The 23,777-nt window shown below is 40.6% G+C and overlaps 1 protein-coding gene across 1 annotated transcript; it reads right to left on the bottom strand.

Annotated features, from left to right (window-relative positions):
• Window positions 1–9,813: 9,813 nt before the first annotated feature.
• Window positions 9,814–22,985, bottom strand: oaz2a (ornithine decarboxylase antizyme 2a). The gene is given in 6 exon segments (XM_032589273.1): window positions 9,814–11,297; window positions 12,081–12,166; window positions 12,472–12,644; window positions 16,265–16,345; window positions 16,347–16,413; window positions 22,762–22,985. Coding segments are annotated over 6 exon segments (648 nt in total). The 5' UTR covers window positions 22,872–22,985; the 3' UTR covers window positions 9,814–11,166.
• Window positions 22,986–23,777: the final 792 nt, after the last annotated feature.

The raw sequence follows: 23,777 nt of genomic DNA, 5'->3' as shown, positions 1-23,777 counted from the left end.
TTGATCAGACATTGTACAGTACCAAAACGATGCCAGCTTTACTGCCGCTGAAGGTGCTGAACCAGAACCAGGTGTTGACCTGAACCTCCCAACACCAGACATGGCCCTAATTTAAGTTTCAGCCTAAAATGACCCACCAGGCCAAGTTTTTCGATCACTATCAAACACGTGCTCGCATTCGTCAGTGACATCACAGTGAACAACGGTTGTCGGTGCAGACACACATCATATTCCAGTATCACCTCCTTGCTTTTTGGTGTGTGACGGACAAAACGGTTGAGTCCATGGAGAAACGTCTGCTGCCTATAATCGCCAAAACGGTTGCAGTGGAACGGACTGAGAGTGACTGTGAACCCTCCGGACGACGGCATACTGTTGTTTATACTAAAGGAGTCAATGGTGGACGTATTTATATGCAAACATTCATGTGAAATGCCACAGTAGCGGAGTGTCTCCCAGGACCGGTTCTGTAACATCTCCAACGTGTTGCCTTTGGGTTGTGGTTGTCAGTTATGCAAACGCGGGTGTCAATCCTTCACCTCACATTTTTGCTTCAGGCCCCACATCAGAACATCCGAGGAGTCATGAATTCTGACATTCGTTTCTTGAATGGGACTTTTGGATACTGCCACCGGGACAAAAATCAATCTGATGAAGGGATGGATGGATTTCCGTGGCATACAGTGGCAAAAGGACCGTCAGCCACTGAGAAAATAAATAACAAGATGACAAAGCTGTAACAGCTCAGCTCGGAGTGGATGGAAAGATGGATAACTAAGCAAACGCTTGGAGTTTAACACAGGGCGCTGCTATTGATTTACCATTTCCATCTAACAGTCAAGGCTGTTGTCTGTAAGCTACATCCACGACCGCCGTTAAACTATGACCGCCTGCTAATGGGTTTGAAGCATATGGACTCATCCCAAAGAGGTGATGAGGAAGAAGCACTGTCTCTTTGACGTCCCAGCAGGATTCTAAACACCATTACCAACAAAGACGGCATCATAAGAGTGGAGCTAGCATGGAGCTAGCATGACACTAGCTTGACGATAGAATGAAACGCGTTCAAAATGTGTTTTGCTAGGGGGCTCAGGCAACAAAACCAGATGTCAGAATTGAGAAAAAATTGTTGCGATATGAAGAAATATTTTCAGGGATATTATTCACACGGTCCATTCTCCCCTTTTAGTCTTGTTTGTTTTCGTCTCATCAGGACTCATTTTAGAGCGCCACTTCTGGCGGTTTTGGGTCTTTTGGGAAATTTGTGTTTAAGGCAAAACAAGGCCACATGAATTGATTAGTTTATTCTTTTTTGTTTTTACGACCTGACTTATTTATTTTATTTCTTTTATTCTCGGGTTAAGCCTAAACAACTCCTCCTATTCCCAAGAAACTTTTTGTTGAAAAGAAATAAATCAGACAAAATTGCCGTTGCCGCTAAATAATGTGGTTGAAAAGTGACATATCTAAATGAGCTGATCTACTAAGGTAGCCCAAATTGGCAAACTAAGTCTGACTTTTAGCAACTGTGTTCATACTAAATTTAGACAGGATGTGTGGGTTAAAAAAAGGAAAATTGTGATGTATATTTTTGGGCTCAATGAAGCCAACGGCTTTGCTATGACAATAGACAATAGAACCAAAACAAACACAAGAGTCACTAGAGGGAAAAAATGTCTTGTGGTCTTTTACTGAAGACAAAAGAGAAACTCTACCGCCGCTCAAATCTGATGCCACTCCACTTTTGTTTACCTTTCGTGAAGAAGGAAGTCCTTCTCGTGTCATTTGCCTTGATAGCTCTTGATGCAGCGCCACCACAGGTGAGGTGGCTGAACAGGTTTTTCAATTAGTTTGGATGGTTAGTGTGAAAGCGAACGGCGGCAGCTGAAAACATCGAACCGGACTATCAGTCGTCGCCACCTCCTAGCCAATCAGAGACTATCGTCCTCTAATGTTGCATTTTCAGGCGGTGGAGCAGGTCCTAAAATAGGGGCTGGTGCCATTTAGCTGTTTCTAGAGAAAAACCTTTAGAACTGAGTAGTTGCTAGTAGAAACGGGCCATGTAGGGCTCAGTGCATCTCCTGAAAACATCTTTTGGATTCCCAGACAGAGAGGCATGAGTCCTCACACCTCACTGAGGCAGAGTCCAGCAGCGGTAAAGCAGTGGAAACGTCTGTTCAGGCCAACACTTCTTACTCTGCTTGGTATGTGATGACAGATGGAGGTGTCCAGCCATGGAGAAACATTTCATTCCATTTCTCTCTACATGCTGTTCTATATAGACCTCCAACATGATGTTTGGAGGTCTATTGTGACTTACCCCTTTCTGGGATTGTACCTGGCCTCTCACTTCATTGCTGAAACTGTTGTGTTAGTCCAAAAGTATGCATTATTTACTCTGAATTGCCCTTACAAGTGTGTGTTTGAGGATGGTTGTCTGTCCTCTATGTCTTTGCGTTGTCTCATGACGAACTGGTGACCCTTTCAGGGAGCATCTTCCTTTCCCTCCCAATGATTAGTGAAGACGGACACCCGTCCCACTCCAAAACATACAAGGATGAGCAAGTATATCCAATGGATAGACAGGTGGAAGTTAATATTTCCACGTGTAATGGCCATTTATTCCCATTATCCAAGAACACCAGTCATCAAACCACAATGAAGGATGTGCAAACTGCTAGCATTTGGCCCGTGTCATACAGTCGAGGAATCTCAAAGCAGCCCACTCATATTGTAAGGTAGGAATGAGTCACTGCCAAATAAAATAAAAAGAAAACTGCACGCGTTATTGAAGATGCGGTCCATTGCCTCACACGCCAATCTATTTTTGTTTTCGTACCTGCAGGGTTCTTGTGTAACTTCGTTACAAGAGTGAGTAACAGGTTCTTCCTCCCCCAGGCGAATGGTGATAACGAGCTAGCTGTGAGTCAACAGCGCTTTCCAACAACACACCTTCCTGTCAGAATGGATTCAGTCAATTTAAAGGTCAGTGTCGCCTCACTTTGGGATGTTCTCGTGAAATAAATCCCCCCTTTTTTTTGTTGTTATTGTACTGATACAGTCCACGCGGTGAATCCAATTTAAGAAGATTTAGCAGCAGATCCCAGATGAAAACCCCCCTCCAGGCAGGAAGAGTGCCTCTTGACAGACAACACCTCTCCAGGCAGTGGATTGACCCTCTCTACCTTGGAGTGTGTGAGGGAAGAAACACATGGCCCGCGCTCCTGCGGCGGCCTTGAAAACATTCCACCTGTTTTTCGCAGTGTCGGCTTCCAGCCCGGTGACATATTTACCAGCCAGACACACTGAAAAGGAAATCCTCCCTTCGGGCCCCCGAGAGCTGGAATCCTACACTCGGCTAGGTGAGGGGCCCCCTCGGCTTCAACGCTCAGTCTGAAAAGGTGACTGAAGCTTCGTGGAATAACAAGAGGCGGTAGCTGGTATTGGCAACTATTACCAAGGGGTTGTATTTTTTTGTCTAGTTTCTAGTGCAAATATCGTTTAAATAAGACAAAACTAACTTACAAAAGAACTTTTCAGCAAGATGTAGGAGTTTGTTTTAACCTGATAATTCATTAATATTGATGAAAAAGTTCTAATCTCATTGGCTAGCCCCTAACCCTTAGATGGGAAGAATATCTTGCTACAAGTGAAATTATCTGCCAGTTGAATTAGCACTTTGTCATCAATATTAAGGAATTACTGACTTAAAACAAGCTCTTACATCTTGCTGAAAAGTTCATCGTAAGCTAGTTTTGTCCTATTTCAAGTGCACAAAAATGTTTGCGCACTTGAAAATGTTTGATCAAAAAGAATATTTGGTGAGATTTTATGTTTTTGCAGTGGTATCCAATCAGTATTTGTAAACCATAACCCTATTGTCTTTTCCTCTTAAGCAATTAGGGGGGGAAAAAAAATAAATGTCGAAAGTGTTTTTATTTCTAAAAACTGCTTCAAATGCTTTTGGGGGAAACATTAAAACATGCTTCTTCTTTTTTTTTGTCTGAACATAACTTATTTTATAAACATGTTTAAAGTATTCAGTAGTTTCAATGTACATGCCTTTTCTTTTTTTTAAACGTAAAAGCATTTTAATGTGTTTGGCTAGAAAGTAAAAAGAAGCCTCTTATGTTTTAATAATAACATACAGTATAATTAAAACATAAAACATCATATGATAACAAATGCAGGTTTGTAACAGTTTATTTTCTCGGCAGTATTTGCGTTGAGTTTCCCACAAAGAGTGACACTGAAAGGAACCAGTAATATGCTTTTAATCCGCTTCTCTCGTTATTAGGTTGGAATCTATGTGCTTTATTATTATGATTATTATTATTTTACATCACGTTCCACCTCCTCACCCCCAAAATTTATCCATCTTCATTTTTGCTCAATTTTATGTTTACCTTTATTTTAAATCCTAAAATAGATATACAATGATAGTTCTTCAAAATATGACAACAAATTTCTTGAAGTAGATATTTATCTAAATATATAAAATGTCCTTTTTTTCCCACGAAAAACTCCACTGACATTTGTGGCTCACAATAATTTTCTTTTTTTTGTTGTTGTTGCTTTTTTGTTGTTTGTTTTTTTTTTTAGGTTAAAAAGGTTGCAGACCACCGGCTTAGATCAATGGTTGCCTGGCTGTGCAAAGAAAACGAAACTCTACGGTTGAGGACGGATCGGAGTAACTTCTCAAAGGCCCAGGTGGACACGAGCTCACTGATCGGTTGAACTTGCAGAAAGCATCCTAAATGCGCAATAAAGGGGGTAAAATAAATGCACTGAATGTTTTTGGTGAGCGGGAAGAACGGTGCTGACACTTGCCTCGTGTAGTGCCGGAGAGCGGAGCTCCGCTGGACGATAACGGTGGATCCTTGTAGGGGTCACAAAAATGTGTAACAAAAAGTGAAATATGGAAGCTGGCATTAGCCGGGCTTTATGTCACAGGAGCACAACGATCTGGTACGCGCCTCCGGGGTTACGCACGCGCCTCTGAAACTCCTCCTGATTGGACTCGACCAGCTCTGGGGGTGAGGACACACCTGCCAGTCACACCCTGAAATCAGAGGAGGTACACACACACACACACACCCACACACACCCACCCACACACACACACACCCTAATCAACTATATATGATGCCAATGTTTGTTTGGTTTTTTTTAATAAATGCTTTTTTTTTTGAAAAAGAAAAAGTCAGCTAATCCAGATGCAGATTTGTTTAATGCTGTCATTTAACGCCGTCCAACCAACAATAAAGAATGACTGATAGTTCCTAGTCATGTTTTTCTTCCCTAAAGCTAACGAAGCTCTCACACTACGCTTGTTCCTTCAATGTAACAAAAAATAAAAAAATAAATTATTAATAATAATAATAATACTAATAATAATAATAATGATTGTCACTCTGGACGCTCCATATGAAAAGATACTTTTACTCACAAAAATTCCAAATCCGGGCCGGTTTTCATTTGCGTCACAGATTTCTAATCAAACTGAAATGTTATTAGGAATCAAACTGAGTTTGATTAGGAATCAAATAAATAAGTGTCAATGGTATAGCTAACTGAACAAGTTCAGTATAAATAAGAAGAACCTGTCATGATGATTGACTAACTGTGATGAGTAATCTAGTAATTTCAGAGAGACTAATGAAGACAGAAAACCCAAAGGAGAAGAAGCCAAACATTAGAACAAATCCTGAAAGGCACAGTCACAACACAAGAAAAAGTACAAAGCTAAACGAAGGAATGAACTAATTTTATATGACCTAACCACCATCGATAACACAGAGGAATCTACTGATGAGGAAAAAAACTCAAGTGGCAATAATGAAGATCCATGAAGCAAACCGAGAACACAAATGAAAACCAAAATGCAAACAAGAGGGGAAACTTACACCAGGCTGCAGACAGAAAATTCAACTGGTTTAGGCAACGGAAGAGTGGACAATGACATATCTTATCTTAAAAATAATAATTTGAAAAAAAACCAAACATTTGTTTTCCTATCAAATTGAGGTTTTAGAATAACGAGGCTGTCGCTCCCCGGTGGTTAGGGAACGACCTAACCTAGAGTGTAGGTTATGAAGTATTTGAGTGGTGCTGCACCACCAAACACATCAGAGGAATAAAAGAGTAGCAAAGAAGCAAATGCGATCATTTGATAATTGTAAACGCCCTGCAGCTATCCGCAGCAGATCCAGGAGCAGCCACGCCGTAACCTGGCAACTGATTAAAAAGAAATGGACGATGGCGACTGGTGGAAGAATTTATCCAGCAGTTTGTGACTAAACTGATCCCACTAGTGGCACATTACTTCTGTGACGTTCTCACAGATATCGGTTAAACCGTGTCACGTTTTGCCGCAACAAAACAGCAAAGCTCAATATGCTTTAATTTATTTTAGATCACAGACTAAAACAAAGAACTGGAAAGAAGTTCTAAAGTGGAAAGAAAATAATTCATGATGTTATTTACTATTGATATTAGTTAATTGGTATTCAGTACCCATTACTCTGATTTCTCTTAGTTAAAGTTAGTGTGACCAGTTACCTACAGAACTCGCTCGATTAGTGGACACCTCATGTTTTAATCCACCACCTGGAACAAAAAAGACAGAAATCTTACTTGGTTGTTTCATTAAAATATTGTGAGGTTACTTTATTAGGTTAAAAAAAAAAAAACAGTTGTTGCCATATTAATAAAACACATAATCATCAAAAGTTTGTGGATCCCCGATTACTTTCATCTTGACATTATTGTCCCCAAGCCGAAAAGTTTGGACATTCCTGTATTTGGAGTTTTCTGACATTGACTGCAGCTATTCCAGACTCTGACGCTAGATGGCGCCGCAGCACAGCCTTTGAACATGAGAGCGATCCTCATAACAAGCCTGGTTCCTTGACGTTGTCAGGACCAAATGTGCTTTTAATAGCGAGCATATGGAGTATTAGGACTAGGTTAATACAAATAAATAAATAAATAAATAAATAAAATAAAATTACGAGAACAAAGTCAGAACATTACGAGAGGAAAGTCATATTAATACTTCGTTGTAAAATGTGAATTCAGCTATGCTTATATTTTTGGAATGATGCATTTAAAACTTTTTTTTTTTTTTAAAGTTAAAATGAACTCTGTTTTCTTTGCTCTGGGTTTTCTGTTTCACCAGAAAAAGACCTAATCATCAGATTTCTCAATAAAACGATTCAATGTCGGCGGAGGAAATCGGTTTGGCGAACAGATGCTCGGAAGTTATCGTCCAATTGCAAAACTGATATTACTGAACCGTTCATTTGTTTGTCCAAAAGGTTTATACTTTATATCTCTCCTGTGGAGACCCTTCCCCCAAGCCCCCAGAATGAGATAAGAGGAAGATTTCCGGATTTCCTTTGAGATGACCACAGCGAACACCTCTCAAACATCTCAAAGTGGAAACTGCTGAAAAACCTGGTTTTTCATCCTCTATAAGCCTGTTGGTAAACTGCAGCTTTAGCCAAAGACCGCAGATAAAGAAATGTTGGGTAAATGCGAGCAAAACAGCTGATCTATATTTAAGGCTCATGACGTTCACAATGAGTGAAGGTCCAAGTCATGTGGAATAAACATATGCTTCAGACTAGCATTTGCTAAACGTTTATAAGAAATATGTATGTTTATTACACATTTGTTGAAACTGTCACAGCGTCCTGACAGTATGGTATGATACAGATAACCTGTGAGAAAATCGAGCTCCTCTGCCCTCTCCCAGTGCGAACTAGAAGCAGCCAGTCAGAGCCAGGAGGCGGGTCTTAATGCTGCCAATCAAGTCAGTGTGTAAAATGCTATCTGATAATACAGCCTCTCCTTGTTCGATAAAAGGCTTTACTGTAATGATGAGTTGTTTCTCCGCCATTAGCATATTTATCAGCGTGTCCACAGGAGTGATTGACAGCGCTAAGACCCTCCTCCTTGTCTCTGATTGACCGGGAGAGGTGCAGGAGGAGACAGAACTTTTCACGGACAATCTGTCTCATATTAAACCGTCACGGCATGGCGACAATTTTAACAAAGAATATATATCTTTTATAAAACTTACATACTGCAGCTTTAAGGGTCTGAGCTCTTTTGCAACGACTTTACTGCAAACGTTTTATGTAGGTTTTCAGATTTTATTCCTGCTCATAAAAGTTATGACTAGCTGGAGGGTCAGGTTTCATGCTGTATAAGCAAACACATATTACCCATAAATCCTCCATTTTTTTCGCACGCGCTGACATCAGCATGCTGAGCTCTTTTTGAACCATGTCTGTGGTTGTTTTTTTTTTGTTTTTTTTTACATTTGAGCCCGACGTTGTGGATCAGAGCTTCAAATATCCCGCAGCCAGACAGATGGTCTTCGTGTGCTGGGCAGGAGTTGCGCAATGCATATTTAAAGTGTTTCAAAAATATCAGCGCCCGAGTTAGAAAATCTGCTTATTTCAGGGGACAGATGTCCAGACGGTTCAGGAAGTACTTTAGGCCCAGATGAAGAAGTAGCTGTTGGAGCTGTTGGTTTGTAGCAAAAATGCTAATAAATAAATAAATAAATAAATACATTTTAAAAAGCCTGCCATGTGGATCGGCCACTCTAAACTGCCTTTAGGGGGCAGCAGAGGGCGGTGCGTTTACATGGAAACGTCGGCGCGGATTAACTGCCCAATTTTAACTGTTCAAATCGGAGGGAGGATAGTGAACGGTTTCTGAGAAAAGGATGCAGCTGATGCTGGAACCGCTCATCCCCTTTCCCTCCGAGGTGCGTTTATGTAAAGTGGCCGTAAGATTAAGGCCAGAAGGGGACTATCTGCCTCTTGTTTAGTTCAGGGGATTAGTGGCGCAGCTCCAGGGTACCATGAGTGATGCTGTTAGCGATGCTCCAGCGGCAGAGGACATATTCTGACCCTTCGGCCCCAATAGGACCCACTGTCTTGATCTGCAGCATATATTTCTTCTCATAGAGATGTGTGTTTTTGTTTCCAGAGATCAGCTCTCCCAGAACAGCTTTTCCTCCTTCAGGACACAAACACCACACACACACACACACACACCCCCACACACCCACACACACCACCTACACACACAGTTATAAAAAGATTGGTTGCTGTTTCCAAGACGCTCACAAATCAGCTGAGAGTGTTCTGGCTCAGGCGCTGGAAATGGATCCTTTCTTCTTCTGTCCCGGGAGCTTATTGCCACATTTGGAGAGGATCCAGCAGCGGCGAGCTAGATTGATTATCAACTGGCTGGAACAGAACAACAAATAATCATTTAAAATAAAAATAAAAAAGCTGTAATCTCCTCGTGATTTGTCTGTTCCGCTCGGGTCTGATTTCACTGGCGGGTCTGATTTCACTGGCTGACTTTGTTTTATGTCCCGTGTCGTTTCTCTGTGTGCCTTGTCACAGATTTCAGCAAGTCATATTTCTGCTTATTTTGGGTGGGCAAAATGAATACGTAGCAATAATTATATTACTCAAGTAAAAGAGAAAGGTACAGTGCAGTAAAACTACTTTTATAAGTACCACCTTTTTCCAAAAAAATTTACTCAAGTGAATGTAACAAGTATTACCCACTCATAGACATCTGCCTGTACTTAACAAGCTAATGTGATATATTGGCATTAGCTAGTCAGCTTTTAGCTAACATTACCCGTGTTCTACTTGACAATCATTCACTGCTTTTAAAATGCTCCATCAGATAAGAATCACACAAAATGATATTTTTTCACATTCAAACAACTCAAAGCTGCATCTTTACCAACGTACAAGTAAAAACCCACACCCACGACCTTTGTTAACAACCTTTATTGAAACACCCTCCGCACAAGAGACAAAAATCTGAGAAGTGTGGATAGTCACTTAACGGCTGCTAACTGTTTAACTAAGAACAAAAACAGAAAGGTAAATCCCTGCACAATCACAAAAAGAAAGAAACAAAAAACAGCAGAGAAAATGTTCATATTGATAAAAAATAAACCTCTGATAGACTTCATGTATTAATCTGTAACAGCTTATAGTCGGGGCTCAAATCAGTAGCGGTTAAGAGCAGAGCAGGTGGAAGGGAAAGTGAGGCGCAGGCGGTGCACTTTGGGGGGAATGTAGGCCAACTTTGCTCGACATACAACACAAGGTTAGTATTAGCTTGTATTTGGTTCACATCGACAGACAATTCTTTGGTGTTTAGTTGAGACAGAAAATGATGGAAAAAATAAAATAAAAATCCTCGGTGGGTTTGCTACAGTGCTTTTTTTTCCCCGCCCCCCCTATATTTGCATATATGATCATAAGAACAGCTTACTTAAAACATAGGTCTGAATTTGCATGGGCTGAATATTTTACATTCTTTTTAATAAGACTCATTAGTTTAGAATAATAATAAATAATAATAATAACAATAATAATAAATTGCACTCTCCTCTTTAGGCACCTGCCGTATCGTTATAAAGCTTTAAGGATCGTCCTGTTGATCATCGTGCGATGGGGTGAGGTGGGTTCAGTCCAAGATGGGATTGTTTGTGAAATTTTAAAAGTAGCAAAAACAATAAAAATTAAAAAAAAATAAAATATATGCCTTCAAAAAGCCAGAGCCAGGGACACGCGCTGGAATGATGCCTCGACATATCGCAGAAAGTCGAAAGGAACCGTCAGTGTGTGCTTACATGTTCAATGTAACAGATTAAGCCAAGAAAATATATATATATATATTTATAAATCAACCATACACATTTAAACCCCCTAGCATCATAGCTCGCATTGTGTACAGCACTCAAAGACACACCAAAGTCTCTTAGAAAAAAACGGTTGAAAATGTCAGACGAGTGGATATGCTGAAACTTCGGAGCAAGTTGTTTATTTCCTCCTTTCGTCCGTGGAGAGAAAATGACTGAAGAAGTGAGGAGGAGAAGGAAAAAGGAAAAAAAAGAAGGCCAAATTAAATGTGACGACTTAGTTCAAGCTGCAGCCCTCCCAGCTAATCCATTCTGCGGACGTCTTCAGGGAGAAAAGCAGCGGCATCACAGAGACCTCTCCGCCCGGCGCGACTGCTGTCAGAAGGAAGGCTAAAGACTGGGAGGTGTGTCGGTGTGCGGGAGGGGGTGTGGGGGTGAGAGGGAAGGTGTGGGGTGGGCGAGGGAGGTGGCGGTCACTCTTCATCCGAGCTGCTGTTGTCCAGAGAGTAAGCCATGAAGGCCAAATCGGGTCGGGCTGGTACCATGGGGTTGCCCGGCTTCACCATCTCGAAGCCCATGTAGTGGAACGTCTTGATGATGACCACTGGAGGGGGAAAAGGGGTTTAGTGTCGCCATGGAAACCACCCATACTGGAAAAACTCACTAAATCTAATGAATGTTTGTATAAACATGTTCCTTTCCCTTTTACTTCACGGTTGGACCTGCGGCTGCAAATCGATTATTTTTGACAATTAATCGAATAAACAAAAAAAAAACCAATTGGGCACATTCTGCAGAAATTTTGTGTAACCACTCAATTTTATTTTGTACAATATTAGAAATAAATACATAAGAAAAAGTAAAAAAAAAAAAAAAAAATCTTTTTTTAAATAATATTTTTATTATATTATAGCGTGTACTAAAAAACTTGGTTTTTTTTTTAATGTAATAGCATTTATTACATCCTAAAAATGAATAAAAAAAGAACAAAGGATGCACATGCAGTCAACCTATATTGTAGTTGAGTATTTTTACAATTAACTGACTAAATATCAGTAAATTTTTTTTCCCTTTACAAAATCTGTTCCAGGTGAAGGCAACACTTGAGAAGTTCTGAATAGAAGATATTTACAGAAAAGGAAAGGTGTTCATCTTAAATGCAAAACGTATAAATGTTTTTTGTAGTCTTGGCTTATTTGATGCTCTGACTGTGTTGTTCTTTCAGCAAAAGGCCTTTTTTTAAAAAGAGAGTTTGAACACTTGATTAATCGATGACTAAATTAGTTGGCGACTATTTCAAAGGTGGATTAATTGTTTCCTTGCTGTGCCTTCCTTTGTGCCAGCCTCTAAAATAAATGACAGTTCTGAAATGACGAGAGCTTCTTACTTCGATCCTCTCTGTTTTTGTGGAACCACAGGAAGACGTAGTTAACCTTCAGCTTCTCCTCGGCGAACTCCAGTAGCGTGGTGAGCCTGGAGACAGAGGCAGACGAAGTTGGAGAGCGAGGAAAAGATGGGCAGTGATGACGCATAAAGTTGTTGCCCCTCACCCTTCTCCCCCCTGTCTTCTTTTACATAAGCGATGCAATTTTACATAATGCAGGGCAGCAGCAGAGCTGGCAGCAGGATTGGGTTACAGCCACACACACAGCCAGGAAACACAACGCTACCTGCCAGAAGTCATTTCTGAAACCACTTTCAGAAACTACTTCCATCAAAGCATGTCGCGAACAGTACCCCAATCCACAGCCTTTCCCAGGGCGCGCTCTCAAACGTACCCCTCTTTGCTCCCTTCGGCCAGCGAACCTGCTGGGATCTCCAGGAAGAGGCTGTCCCCGGAGAGCGCCGTGTCCCAGAAGGCCGAGCGGCGCTCAGTCAGCTGGTAGTGGAAGCGGAGAAGAGAGGGTCTCCCGCCGACCGGGGTGGCCTGCGTCACCGTCAGCCTGTCATCCTGCCGGGGGGGGGGGGGAGCGGCAAGCAGACGGGCTCAGAGTCGACAACGAAACACAGGAAAGCGACAAAGAAACTGACATGGGGGGCTTTAATAGTCACTACTGGTGCGTTTCTATTGATTATATTTCATCGATCAGTTGATAAAATCAATTAATCAGTATAATAGATTTTTTAAAACACCAATGCTCTCCTTGGGTTTCCATAGTTCAGAGTGATGTCAGCACAGCAAGTTAAGCAAGGGCGGCCATCTTGTTTGACAAGCGCATTTTACAGCTTCTGTTTGTTTGCACTTTGAATTCAGGTCAACTCTACCACACAACCGTAGGGCCAGGAATCTTTAGTTTTAATTACGAGAATGAAGTCATAATACCAGGACGACGTCAGAATACTAGAAGGATAGAGAACTAATTTTATAGGAACTCAAACATGAAAAAAAAGGACAAAAACTTTAAATGAGAAAGTTGAGAATCTTGTGATGTTACACTATATCAGTTTTCCAGATAATAATCCTTTGACATATCAGCCTCTAGTTATCAGTAGCGGGAGTTTGAAATGATTGTGCAAACGACTATTTCGAAAGAGTTAGTTGCGTCAGACCCTGATAGTCTAAGTTTTTTCTCATTAAAACAACATTTTACTCATTATTTTAAGATGTTTTTTCGGGTAAAATTGTGTCTTTTTCGGCAAATGACAATTTTCTCATAATTATATCATTGCCTGGCCCTAACGCTGCGTCGTATGACTCTCGGATTGAAATAACAGCCACTTTTGGAAAGTATTTTTTGTAATTTATCAAGAAGAGGAAGAAAAAAAAAATCTGATTTAGTATGAAAAACAAACAGAAGATTTTATTGCTCAGTCCTAGTTTCTATATTTTAAGCCCAAACAACTCTGGGAGCTTTAAGATTCAAGATCAAGTTATGGACCAATAGAAACATGTCATTTCAAAGTCAAAGAAGAAGTAGTCGTGATATTTTTAAACGAAGCACAAGAGTGCCTTATCAGCAGTTTTGAAAATAATCTATAACGACAATTATGCGGTGTAGGAGACCACTTCTGCCTTCTTTATTTAAAGAAACAGACATAAAAAAAATAAAATAAAAAAACTACAAAAAACAGTCAGAGAATGACTTCTGCCTTGGATAACACAGATTCAGATCTTTGTGTCCAGAGCCGGTCGGGGCAGAAAGGGCGGCACGCTCACCGGCGGATGAGGATGGTAATGACAGTTATGACTGAAGAGTCTGATCCTAAGCCTCTAATCCTTCACAGGCTGGCAGGTCACATGTCGGGATGCAGCTTCAGACCAACACGCCGTTCGCTCGCTGAGCGATCAGTCGTTTCTTTGAATTGGAATGAAATAAAATTGCTTCCTGTTGTAAAATCCAACTGTGTTCAAATGAAACCAGGTGAATGAGGCATTAAATGCTGGGATGACGCAGATTCTTTGTTCTTTTTTTTGTAAAGCTAAAAAAATAAATAAAAATGAGAGTAAAGCTCATTACTAATATGTGTTGAGTGCAGCGAGTCATGAAAGCCTCTGACGGATAATGCACTCAGCACAATTATAACAATCATCACCTGAAGAGCTTGAAGTAGATCAGAAAAGCACGTGCAAAACTATGTAGCTTGTAGAGAAACATTAAAGTCTATACAGACATCTCTCTTTTGATTGGTCAACTTTTAGATGTTGTAGGAAACAACAGTAATAATGAGCTTCTCCTTGGTAAATGTTTATTCAGGTCAGATATGCTATGAAGCTTTAAGTTAGCATTAAATGGGAGGTATTATGCGTTTTCCAGGCGCATAGTGACATTTTATAGCATAATCAAGTAACGATGTTGCATTCAGTTATAAAAATGACGTGTATATACTGTATATATCAAATACGACTAGGAAAAAAATTTTTATTCCCGATTTAAATGCATTGAAATTGGCCCTCTGTCTCTTTAAAAACTCCGCCTTTTTCTGAAACTCCACCTCCAGGAAGTCATCACAACATGGCTCCTCTATTAACCCTTTGACAACATTTTACCAGTGTTTCACAGACAACTAGTTCATATAATGAGCTCACACAGTTCCACTCCATGTTTGCTAATTGCTGGTGGCTAGTCTAGAGGAGCTGCATCTGGAGCTCAGAGGAGGAGCTGCGCCTCAAAGGCAGGGCAAGGTCCAACCAGGCGTTTTGCACAGCTGAATGGTTGCCATGGGAGATTAAAGGATTTCTCAAATATGCATGAAAGAATTAAGGCAACTCTCCAGGTATGTTTTTGATGAGGGGATAATAATATGATGTAAAGCACAAGTGTCAAACTCCAGTCCTCAAGGGCCGCTGTCCTGCAGTTTTTAGATGTGCCACAGGTACAAAACACTGGAATGAAATGGCTTAATTACCTCCTTTCATAGGCGTAACTTCCTGAAGGACTGGTGTGGACATGTCCCCACCAACTCTGGTATGAAGGGGACAGACCCACCAATATTTCCTGTATCTTTTTTTCTTTATGTGCCTGCATCTATGTAACTCGGCAGCAGCTGCACGTTGTATTCACAGCATTAACAGACAGGTAATGCTTTTTAAAATTCCTTTGTAAAACGTAAATGGCAAGTCCGCTCAGTAATCTAGTGGATTGGACATCACGTGACTTGCTGTGTGCGCCGTGGCTGTGCGTCAAATGCGCTGTTGCTTTACATTGAGTCAGGAATATTGGTGGTGGGGGAAATGACGCAATAAGCAAAGAATCTGAGAAAGGGACGCAAAGTTTTGATATTTACTGTCAACACTACAATAGCAAGATAAGGTCCAAATGACCTGACATTTCACAGGTCAGTAAAAAGCTTTAATTAAAAAATATATACAGAAAGTGAGAGTAGTTTAGTCATGCGAGCTTAACTTTTATCACTTTAACATTTACTCTTGCTGCGCAGTTCGGAGTATTTCGGTTCAATTAACACAAAAACAAGACGACCCACATAGAGTTTCTGACAGATAATCAGAAGGGCAGGTGTTTAAGTTAGAGCTAATATACAGACTCATTCCATAAATTAGAATATGACTGAAAAGTTCCTTTGTTAGTAATTCCATCACCGAGTGAAAGACATTATATAGATTAATTAGATTACGTATGTTTTAACATATTTATATTTTGTAGTATGTTTAATATAACCTAAAAGATTATTTTTCGAAAGGTACTATTAATCTGACAAGCCTGATCAGGACATATATCCTAATTTATTGAATAAGACAGTCTGGCATTCACATGGAAGTTTTAGCTTTATTCTTAGCACTAAAGAAAAGGTCTTCCAGTAAGTGTAGGTGCATCTGCGCCCCAACCCCTCACACCCCCCGCTCCTCTTTGTCCCCACCAACTTGCAACACAAAGTAACACCCTTGTCTCCTCCTTTGTGTAGATCAGTTCTCCAGAGCCTTGCTAATGACCTAATTACTCTATTCAGGTGTGGTGCAGCAGAGGCACATCTAAAAGTTGCAGGACTGCGGCCTTGAGGACTGGAGTTTGACAGCCCTGATGTAAAGCTTAAAAAAAAAAAAAAAAAAAAAAGAGTTGATTTTACATGATACTGGCTCTTTAAAGATGAAGTCGGTCATTCCAGTTGCCTCACCTTGTGTATTAGCACGGCGTGAGAGTGATCCCTGACCGTCCCTCGCCCACCCGGGATCTTCAGCTGTGGGTGAGGGGCATCAGGAGCACCACAGAGGCCCCGGAGCCTGAGGGATAGAGCTGGGCTTCAAGGCCCCCGATAACCAAGAACTGCAAAAAAAAACAAAAAAAAAAAAACACAGATGAACCACTTCATGTCTCAGCTGTATCACAAAGCTATGGAAGATGACTTAGCTCCAAGCAAAGCCTTTACACATTAAGAACATTGTAGCATCGCAACAGAAGAAAAAAATAGCCACACGCTCAAACCCTGAGCTAAAACGACAACAGCAGTAAAAAGACAAACTGATGATTAATAATAGTATATTGAAATATCTCTAGTGCAAATAAGAAGCTACAAAACCGATGTCAACTTTAGCAGTATGAGCACTTTTTCCCCCCCAAAAAAATGTTGCCACATGATGGACTTAAAGTGTTGGCGCACTGACACAGCAGCTCAGTTTAGTTGCGTTTTCAAACAGCGAATCAACTACTACTTTTTTTTTTCTGAACGTATTTATTTTTTATTTGTGGGGAAATATGAAAATAGCAAATATTGCAATGGCAATATTAGTTCTTTGCTTTCTTCAACATGCTTCCTGAACTTCAGTGGTTTAATCACCAACTTTCTGTAAAACCGGCATGAGCAGCACTTCTTTTAGAAAATAGTGATGTTTTACACCTCTAATAACCTACAATACTGAAGGAAACAAGTTTCCACTTTATGTCTCAGGCCCAGTTCAGTCATAACCGGACATCTGGGACAACAAATATATATAAATGCATTTTGGTCTTCCATCCATATGAAAACTTGGTTTAAAATCACTAAAAATGTATATTCTCAGTGTAGATTTGAGAAAATGCCGCATTTATGTTTGCATGTGTAAATGGGAAAACTGAGAATCAGGCATTACAGCCTGCGACAAATACAGCAATAGTTCTGTATGATTCTCAATGAACAGTCCTGTGTTTTATTAACTTGATATTCTAACACAGTATTTAAAAGTAGTTCAAATAAGCCCCGCAGCGCCATGTTTTGTCCCCAACAGGAAGTTGTGGTTGTTTGTGAAGCATTCCGATCGGCTGACATAGATTTTATCTTTGCGCTACACTGCCCCCTATGGGATTGGCATGTTTAAAACAATGCCAAAGAGTGGATTTGTGTGGGTTCATGTGGACAAAAACTTTTCTGAAAATGATCCTGTGTCTGTGTGTGTATAAACAATTTGAGGGAAATATTAGTTTTTATAAAGACTTCTATTTGTGAATATGACCTTCGTTGCTACGAGATAACTACTAAGTATAAAACCAAACAGGAAGAACCTGTGTTTCCCAAGAGGAACATTAGCTTCTGATTTGCAAAGTCTTATTCTGTGAAAACTTTTCTTAAAAATGTAATTATTTACTACTCACTATGTTTTGACAGCAACCTTTTATCCAAGTCCAAGATCTCTCTATTAAAAGTAGCTTACATGTCTAAAGTTCAGGGTTATGTTTTGTACATAGTTTCAAGTATTTCTTATCTAACCAATTACAGAACTTTTTTTTTTTGCAAACAATGGTGTAATGTACACAAATCGTATAATTTTTTTGTAGCGGGTTTCAGTCCACTGTCCACTCTCTCAGATTGTTTGTTTACAAGGAGCCCGGCAGACATGAAAGACTAGGATTTATTATGACTGCATTTCAAAGAGGTCCAAATGGCCCGTGCATGCGCTGGGAGGCACGTATCACAAACGAGCGCCTGATCCGTAAACACCTCTGTAAATAGCTTTGTGGGCCTTTTGGGAACACCTCCGCGCTTTGAGTTTCAGACAGTGGCTGGAAGCAGCCGGGCCGTGGCATCTTCACTGCCTCACCACAGATACTCTACATGTTGTGGATTAAACTGTAATCGGTCAACAACAAGCCGCCTGACTCTGCGTCTCACTTTCCAAGTCACGTTCCAGAGAGGAACATCTCTACTTTCTGTGAGACGGAGGAAGGGAGGCGTGGCCTCCGTCTCCCCCGCCGACCGGGTTGGTAACCTGGACGACCTGAGCAGCACAAACCAGCAGAGTGTGCAGTGGAAAAATGAGGTTTTCAAATTATGGCTCACTTTGATCCTGTTTTTGTTGCTGTGAATAGACAGCATATCTTTTCAGTTTTTGTTAATAGAGAACAAAATAGAAAACATTCCCATATTTTATCATGCTACAAACTCCAATTTCTGTGTATTTCATTGGAATTTGACCAAATTGAATTTTCTTTTATTTTCATGTCCAGGAACGTTCGGTGTGGTGTGAATTACGACTCACTTCTACAAAACCAGGACTTCATCAAACCACATCTGGATCTCTGTTGAGGCCTCTACTAGTTCATCTTTTAAAATATTGCCACATATTGTCAATTGTATTCATGTCTGGACTTTGACTTCTGCCGTCAGAATGCATGAATACGCCATGAGATCAGTCAGTCCCACTGTGGCTCTGGCTGTTTGTTTAGGGGTGTTAGAATAAAGGGGGTTGACTATAATGGCAAGCCATACTTCCACTTAGCAGAATACATGTTACTTTGTGTTGGTCTATAGCTAAATGTACCCTAAAACAACAAAGGTCAAGGGGTATTAGAGTGCACCATGATGCATTGCTCTATGTCTAAAATAACCTGAAATAGAAACTGTGGACAACAATCTCAACAGCCAAGCTGATATCAGGACACCAGTGACAAGAGGTACAACTCAGATGGATGAAGCCACCTGAGAGCTCGCCAAGATGTCCAGACCTACTTCTCCGGTTCCGTCTTCCCTTTCAGAGACGGAGACCGTCCTTGATGGAAATGCCAGGTTGTTTTGAAAGGCAAAACTCTCGTCGTCCTCTGACATTTCTGTCACACTCTTAGGAACCCATCCCCACCCTCCCGTAGCGGCTGCAGACATCAGCCACCGCCCCGCCGCACTCAGCGAGAGACTCTAAAAACAGAATGTGGGTTACATATTCAAGTCTGACTTATGGAGCGACAGGCTGTACCGTCGTGAAGGCCAAGCAAATTCACAAGCTGCATTAATATGCCAGTGAGGATTTAATCAGCTGTGTGTTGGGAGTTGAGACCGAGAGATGCCAAGTGCGTCACTGTCTCGTTGTGCAAGGGGGGAGGAAGGAGAGGGAAAGAGGGACGAATGCTTCCACTGCTGGGCTGCTCTTCCTGAAGCTGAGAGTTTTTATGAGCTCTGATTCAAGCCGGATCGTTTCGGGGCGTGAATGGAGAGGCGGACAGCACAGAGCCGGGCATGGGGTTCAAACACAAAGACAAAACATTAATGACGTGTTCTCTGGAGGAGGGGAAGAACGTAGGTGCACGAGACCGAATGTCAACCGGTTTGCGAACAGAAATGATTTGACGTTTCCGGACAGTGCTTTGGATTTAGCACAAACGACAAAAGGTGGCGCACACAGGAAAGAAAACAGAGACTGAACCGGACCTTCTCCATTCCACGGACAGAGAGCCGGGCAGCGTGACGGAAAAGACACGGCGACAGAAACAGGAAAGGTACACATGCTGTGAAACCTGAGCAGGGATGGACATATTCCTGCCAAAACACATGACTCTGACCCCTGGGCCCACCTTGGTGGCGCTCGACTGGTCAGACACAAACAAGTCGACTGAAATGCCCCATCATCTGGAACTCAACTACACAATTATATTCGTGGCCCTTCAACATTTTGTACAATTGACTCAAATTTGTCTTCAGCAGCTTTTGATGAGCTTGTCCATTTTTCTTTGTGTAACAACTCCAGCTAAGTTAAACTGGATGGAGTAAAACAGAAGTTCTGGCTGTATGGTTTCTGTCGTCAACCAGCGTTTCAATAAGAATATTGTGGTGAGAAACGCCACCAACTCCATGTTACAGCAGAACTAAAACGGGCATGGTTGTCCAACCAATGGCGCAACAAAAAACTGAAAAAATTATTTTTAATGACATCTTATGCTTTTCATTATAATTTTACTGAAGCGCCATTTGTTTGTATTTGACAAAATTGTAACGCTAACCTTATTTTGCTATAAGCTTAGTTTTTTGTCTTTAACAAGACAAATATCATTGTCCTGGGACAACAGATGAAAAACTGATCAGTCGGTCAATTCTGGTACATTTACAGAAATGTTAATTTATGTGAACTGCCCCCGTCAAATGAATAAAGACATTTCAAATTTCAACACAGGGTTCTGAATAGGGGTGGGTATTTATCGTAAAAAATTTCTTATAAGAATTTTGATTCATCGCTGCCATGATAAATTTAATGATAAAAAAAAACAAAACACAACTGACAATATGATTGGAAATGTCATTTTTGCCATTCTCTCCATTGTTTGCTCCACAAGAGCATCTTTAAATATCAGTCAATTCAAAAATCGGATTAAACCCAGTTACTGTGTGCAGTTTAGTGAAACAAATCACATCCTTTTTCCAGCAAGTTGACTCTTGAAGATGTTTTTCCAAGAACAATATTTGTGTTTGTGGTGCTGTGAATGCTGTGCCATGCAGTCACAGTCGCCTAAAAATGTAATAAATAGGTTTTTTACCATCTTTATTAGCACCACAACATATTGCAATGAAATTCCATATTTCCCACTCGTAGTTCTGACTAAAAGGCCAAGCGTTTAGAGGATTCTCCGGAGGAAGACGGCATTCTGCATGAAGAACACTGATCTCCGACCACGCAGATTAACATCTCAAGACTGACGATTCCAGAGTCAGACGTCAGCTGAAACTGCTCGGCACAGTTGACGTCCAAGTGCCCTGATGGAAAATTCAATCCCGAATCTCCCGGCAACGGCCGAGGCGCTCCATCTGCCAGTGAATTAGAGGGACACCAACTAGCACTCAGGTAACCCAGGACAGATCATTTATCCTGCAAAGTGTGTGACGAGCCCCAGCACTCGTCAACACACACATTCCAGTGATGGTTTGAAAGGTGACCCGTCAGAAAGAGCGGGGTTATATAACCAGCTGATGTAGGCCAGTAGCTGCCTTCACCAGACAGGGTCACTGCAGCGGAGCAAATATAGTCACAGCATCAATTTATCTTCTCCACGCTCCTCGCTGCAGGTCAGGACATTGACCCACAGAGGACAAAAATAGGACCTCTGTCTTGGAATGCGGAAAAAACAACAACAGGCTACAATTCAATTTGTTTATTCATCTTAAATTGACATGGATTTGTTTCCATGAATAAAATGAGCCATAAGCGATGTATTAAAAAGACAAACGCCGTGCAACACTAGCTGGGTTTCCATTACATATGTGCGAAGAACATTGTTGGTATTTCACTAATGTTGAAAAGACGCAATTTTGCAATTGCGGCGTCTCCATTAAATAAGAATCGTAATTAAAAATCGCACGTGAATAAGTTTATTCATGCGATAACTCATGAACAAACTCATGAATTATCATAAGTTGGAGGATCATGATTCTACTTGCAGTAGGTTGGTTTGTTGATCACGTGACGTGTGTGACGTGCTTTGAGCTGCCCTCTCATGGAACATCCAGAATTTGGGAATGCTGGTCGAATTTTGTAATTTCTCAAGTAATTATTTTTGGAGGGAATTGCATATAGATTACTGCCTATACAAAATGTCAAATCTAATTTTGTCTTTTTGGTTTTAATTTTGCACACCTGACTCGTCTTTAACTCATTTGAAAGTAACTTCTGACCACATAGAGCAGAAAGATTACAAATAAATTATCAACGCTGTTCTTTTTCTTCTTATGTGTCTCAGAGATTTTTGAATTAGCTACAACTTGGAGCAGCAGCAAAAACGTTTTCGGGGAAAATAATAATAATTTTTTAAAAATCGGACATCGGCCACAAAATCCTGATCGGTACGCTGCTACGTCACTCGATTTTGGGGGTCCAGTTTCAGTAACAAAGTTATTTTACTTTTCATTTATATACACGCATGTTGTGTTGTGTTGTTAAGAAATAGGTTGATGAATTAGAAAGACTTAATCACCGTAGAGTTGGGCATCAGGGTAAAACGGGAGAGAAACCAAAGGAAAGCTGTTGCTATATTTCATAAAATCACCGAAAACTATTTCGACTTGGCAAAACTAGAAGCCGTTGCAGTCTGGTTCAGGGCTTTTTCTTTCTATCCAACACCACACTGAAAACTAAAAAAAAACAACTAGATCTCCACTTCTACTCATTCCTGTTGGTGAAAGTGTAAAAAAAAAGAAAAAAGGAGTTCCTTCCTCCTCGGACTTTAAGTAGCTTCTTTGTTTGTGAACAGCGCCTCCAGCTATTTGTCGATATTTCGCCTGTTTACTTTGAGAGCAACAAACAAGTTCAACAATTTAATAAGTTTCCTTAAAAGTTAATGCGACGAAAAACAAAACTGCGTTGACACGGTCAAAAACAGTCACCAACAGCGGTTAACCTTTGGTCACATGAAAAAAAATAAAAACTAAAACCAACTTCCTACCTTTCCTCTGTGTTCAGCATGCTAGCTTCGAGGAAACTCGGCTCTTTAAGTCCTTTTTGACAACCAGAACAGCTACGTTTCAACAGGGAGCCCACAGATAAGTTAACCATCCGCAAGTTGAAGCGAACTCCGTCGGTAGTTCAGTGTCGTTGTCGCTTGTTTACATGAAGGGACCTTACATCACTCAGCTGTTCGTCCACAGTCTGCAGCGAGCAGCGCAGGAGCACTGGCTTTTAAAGCTGCAGCAAGGCATCATGGGTAATCCACCTCGGGCTGTTTTTTTTTTTTTTTTTGGCTTCCAGGAAATAAAAACTTACAGTAAAAGGTTAACTTCGTTTTTACTGCCTCAAAACAGTTGGTGTCAACAGTTAAATCTTTTTTTAAAAAAATAATTTGTACAAAAAAACAATGAATAAATAAATACTAATGGGACTTTTTTTTTTTTTTTTTTGCTGAGAGGTTCATCTCAAAAGTTTACAAGCAGCTAATTTGTTGCTTTTTAGAGCAGTGGCTCGCTAATTTTCAAGCCTTTGGCCCACAAAATAAAAATGGAAGAGGCTCGTGACCCTGACTATTGCCTGAGCGTGCAAGTATTTGTACTGAGTCAGAGAAAAAGTGGCACAATGGCAACGCAATCAGCATCAGCAGCAAATTTATTGACCAATATATTGCTTTTATTATTTTCAAAACCAGTCTATTTGTCTGTTGCACTTTTTAAAAAATGCATAGGCTTTCTTATTACTATTTTTTAGGTATGTAGGTTATTTTCTGGACCCCAGCTTTGGGAACACAGTAGAAAGAAGGATAAAGTGAGACTTTTAAGATTTGGAGCATTGATGAGCATGGTGGTGGCAGCATCATGGTATTAGGCTGCTTCACTCCCAGGATGTGTTTTGCAAAGCCGATGGTACACTGAAGCTAAAGCACTGTGCTTCGTACAAACCAAATATTACAGGTGGTGTGTGTGATTATTAATTATGCCTTAGATGTATAATTTTTTACTAATGCTAATTAGA

The sequence above is a fragment of the Xiphophorus hellerii genome, chromosome 2 (assembly GCF_003331165.1).
Source record: "Xiphophorus hellerii strain 12219 chromosome 2, Xiphophorus_hellerii-4.1, whole genome shotgun sequence".
Taxonomy (NCBI): domain Eukaryota; kingdom Metazoa; phylum Chordata; class Actinopteri; order Cyprinodontiformes; family Poeciliidae; genus Xiphophorus; species Xiphophorus hellerii.
This window is presented reverse-complemented; position numbering and strand designations above follow the sequence as displayed.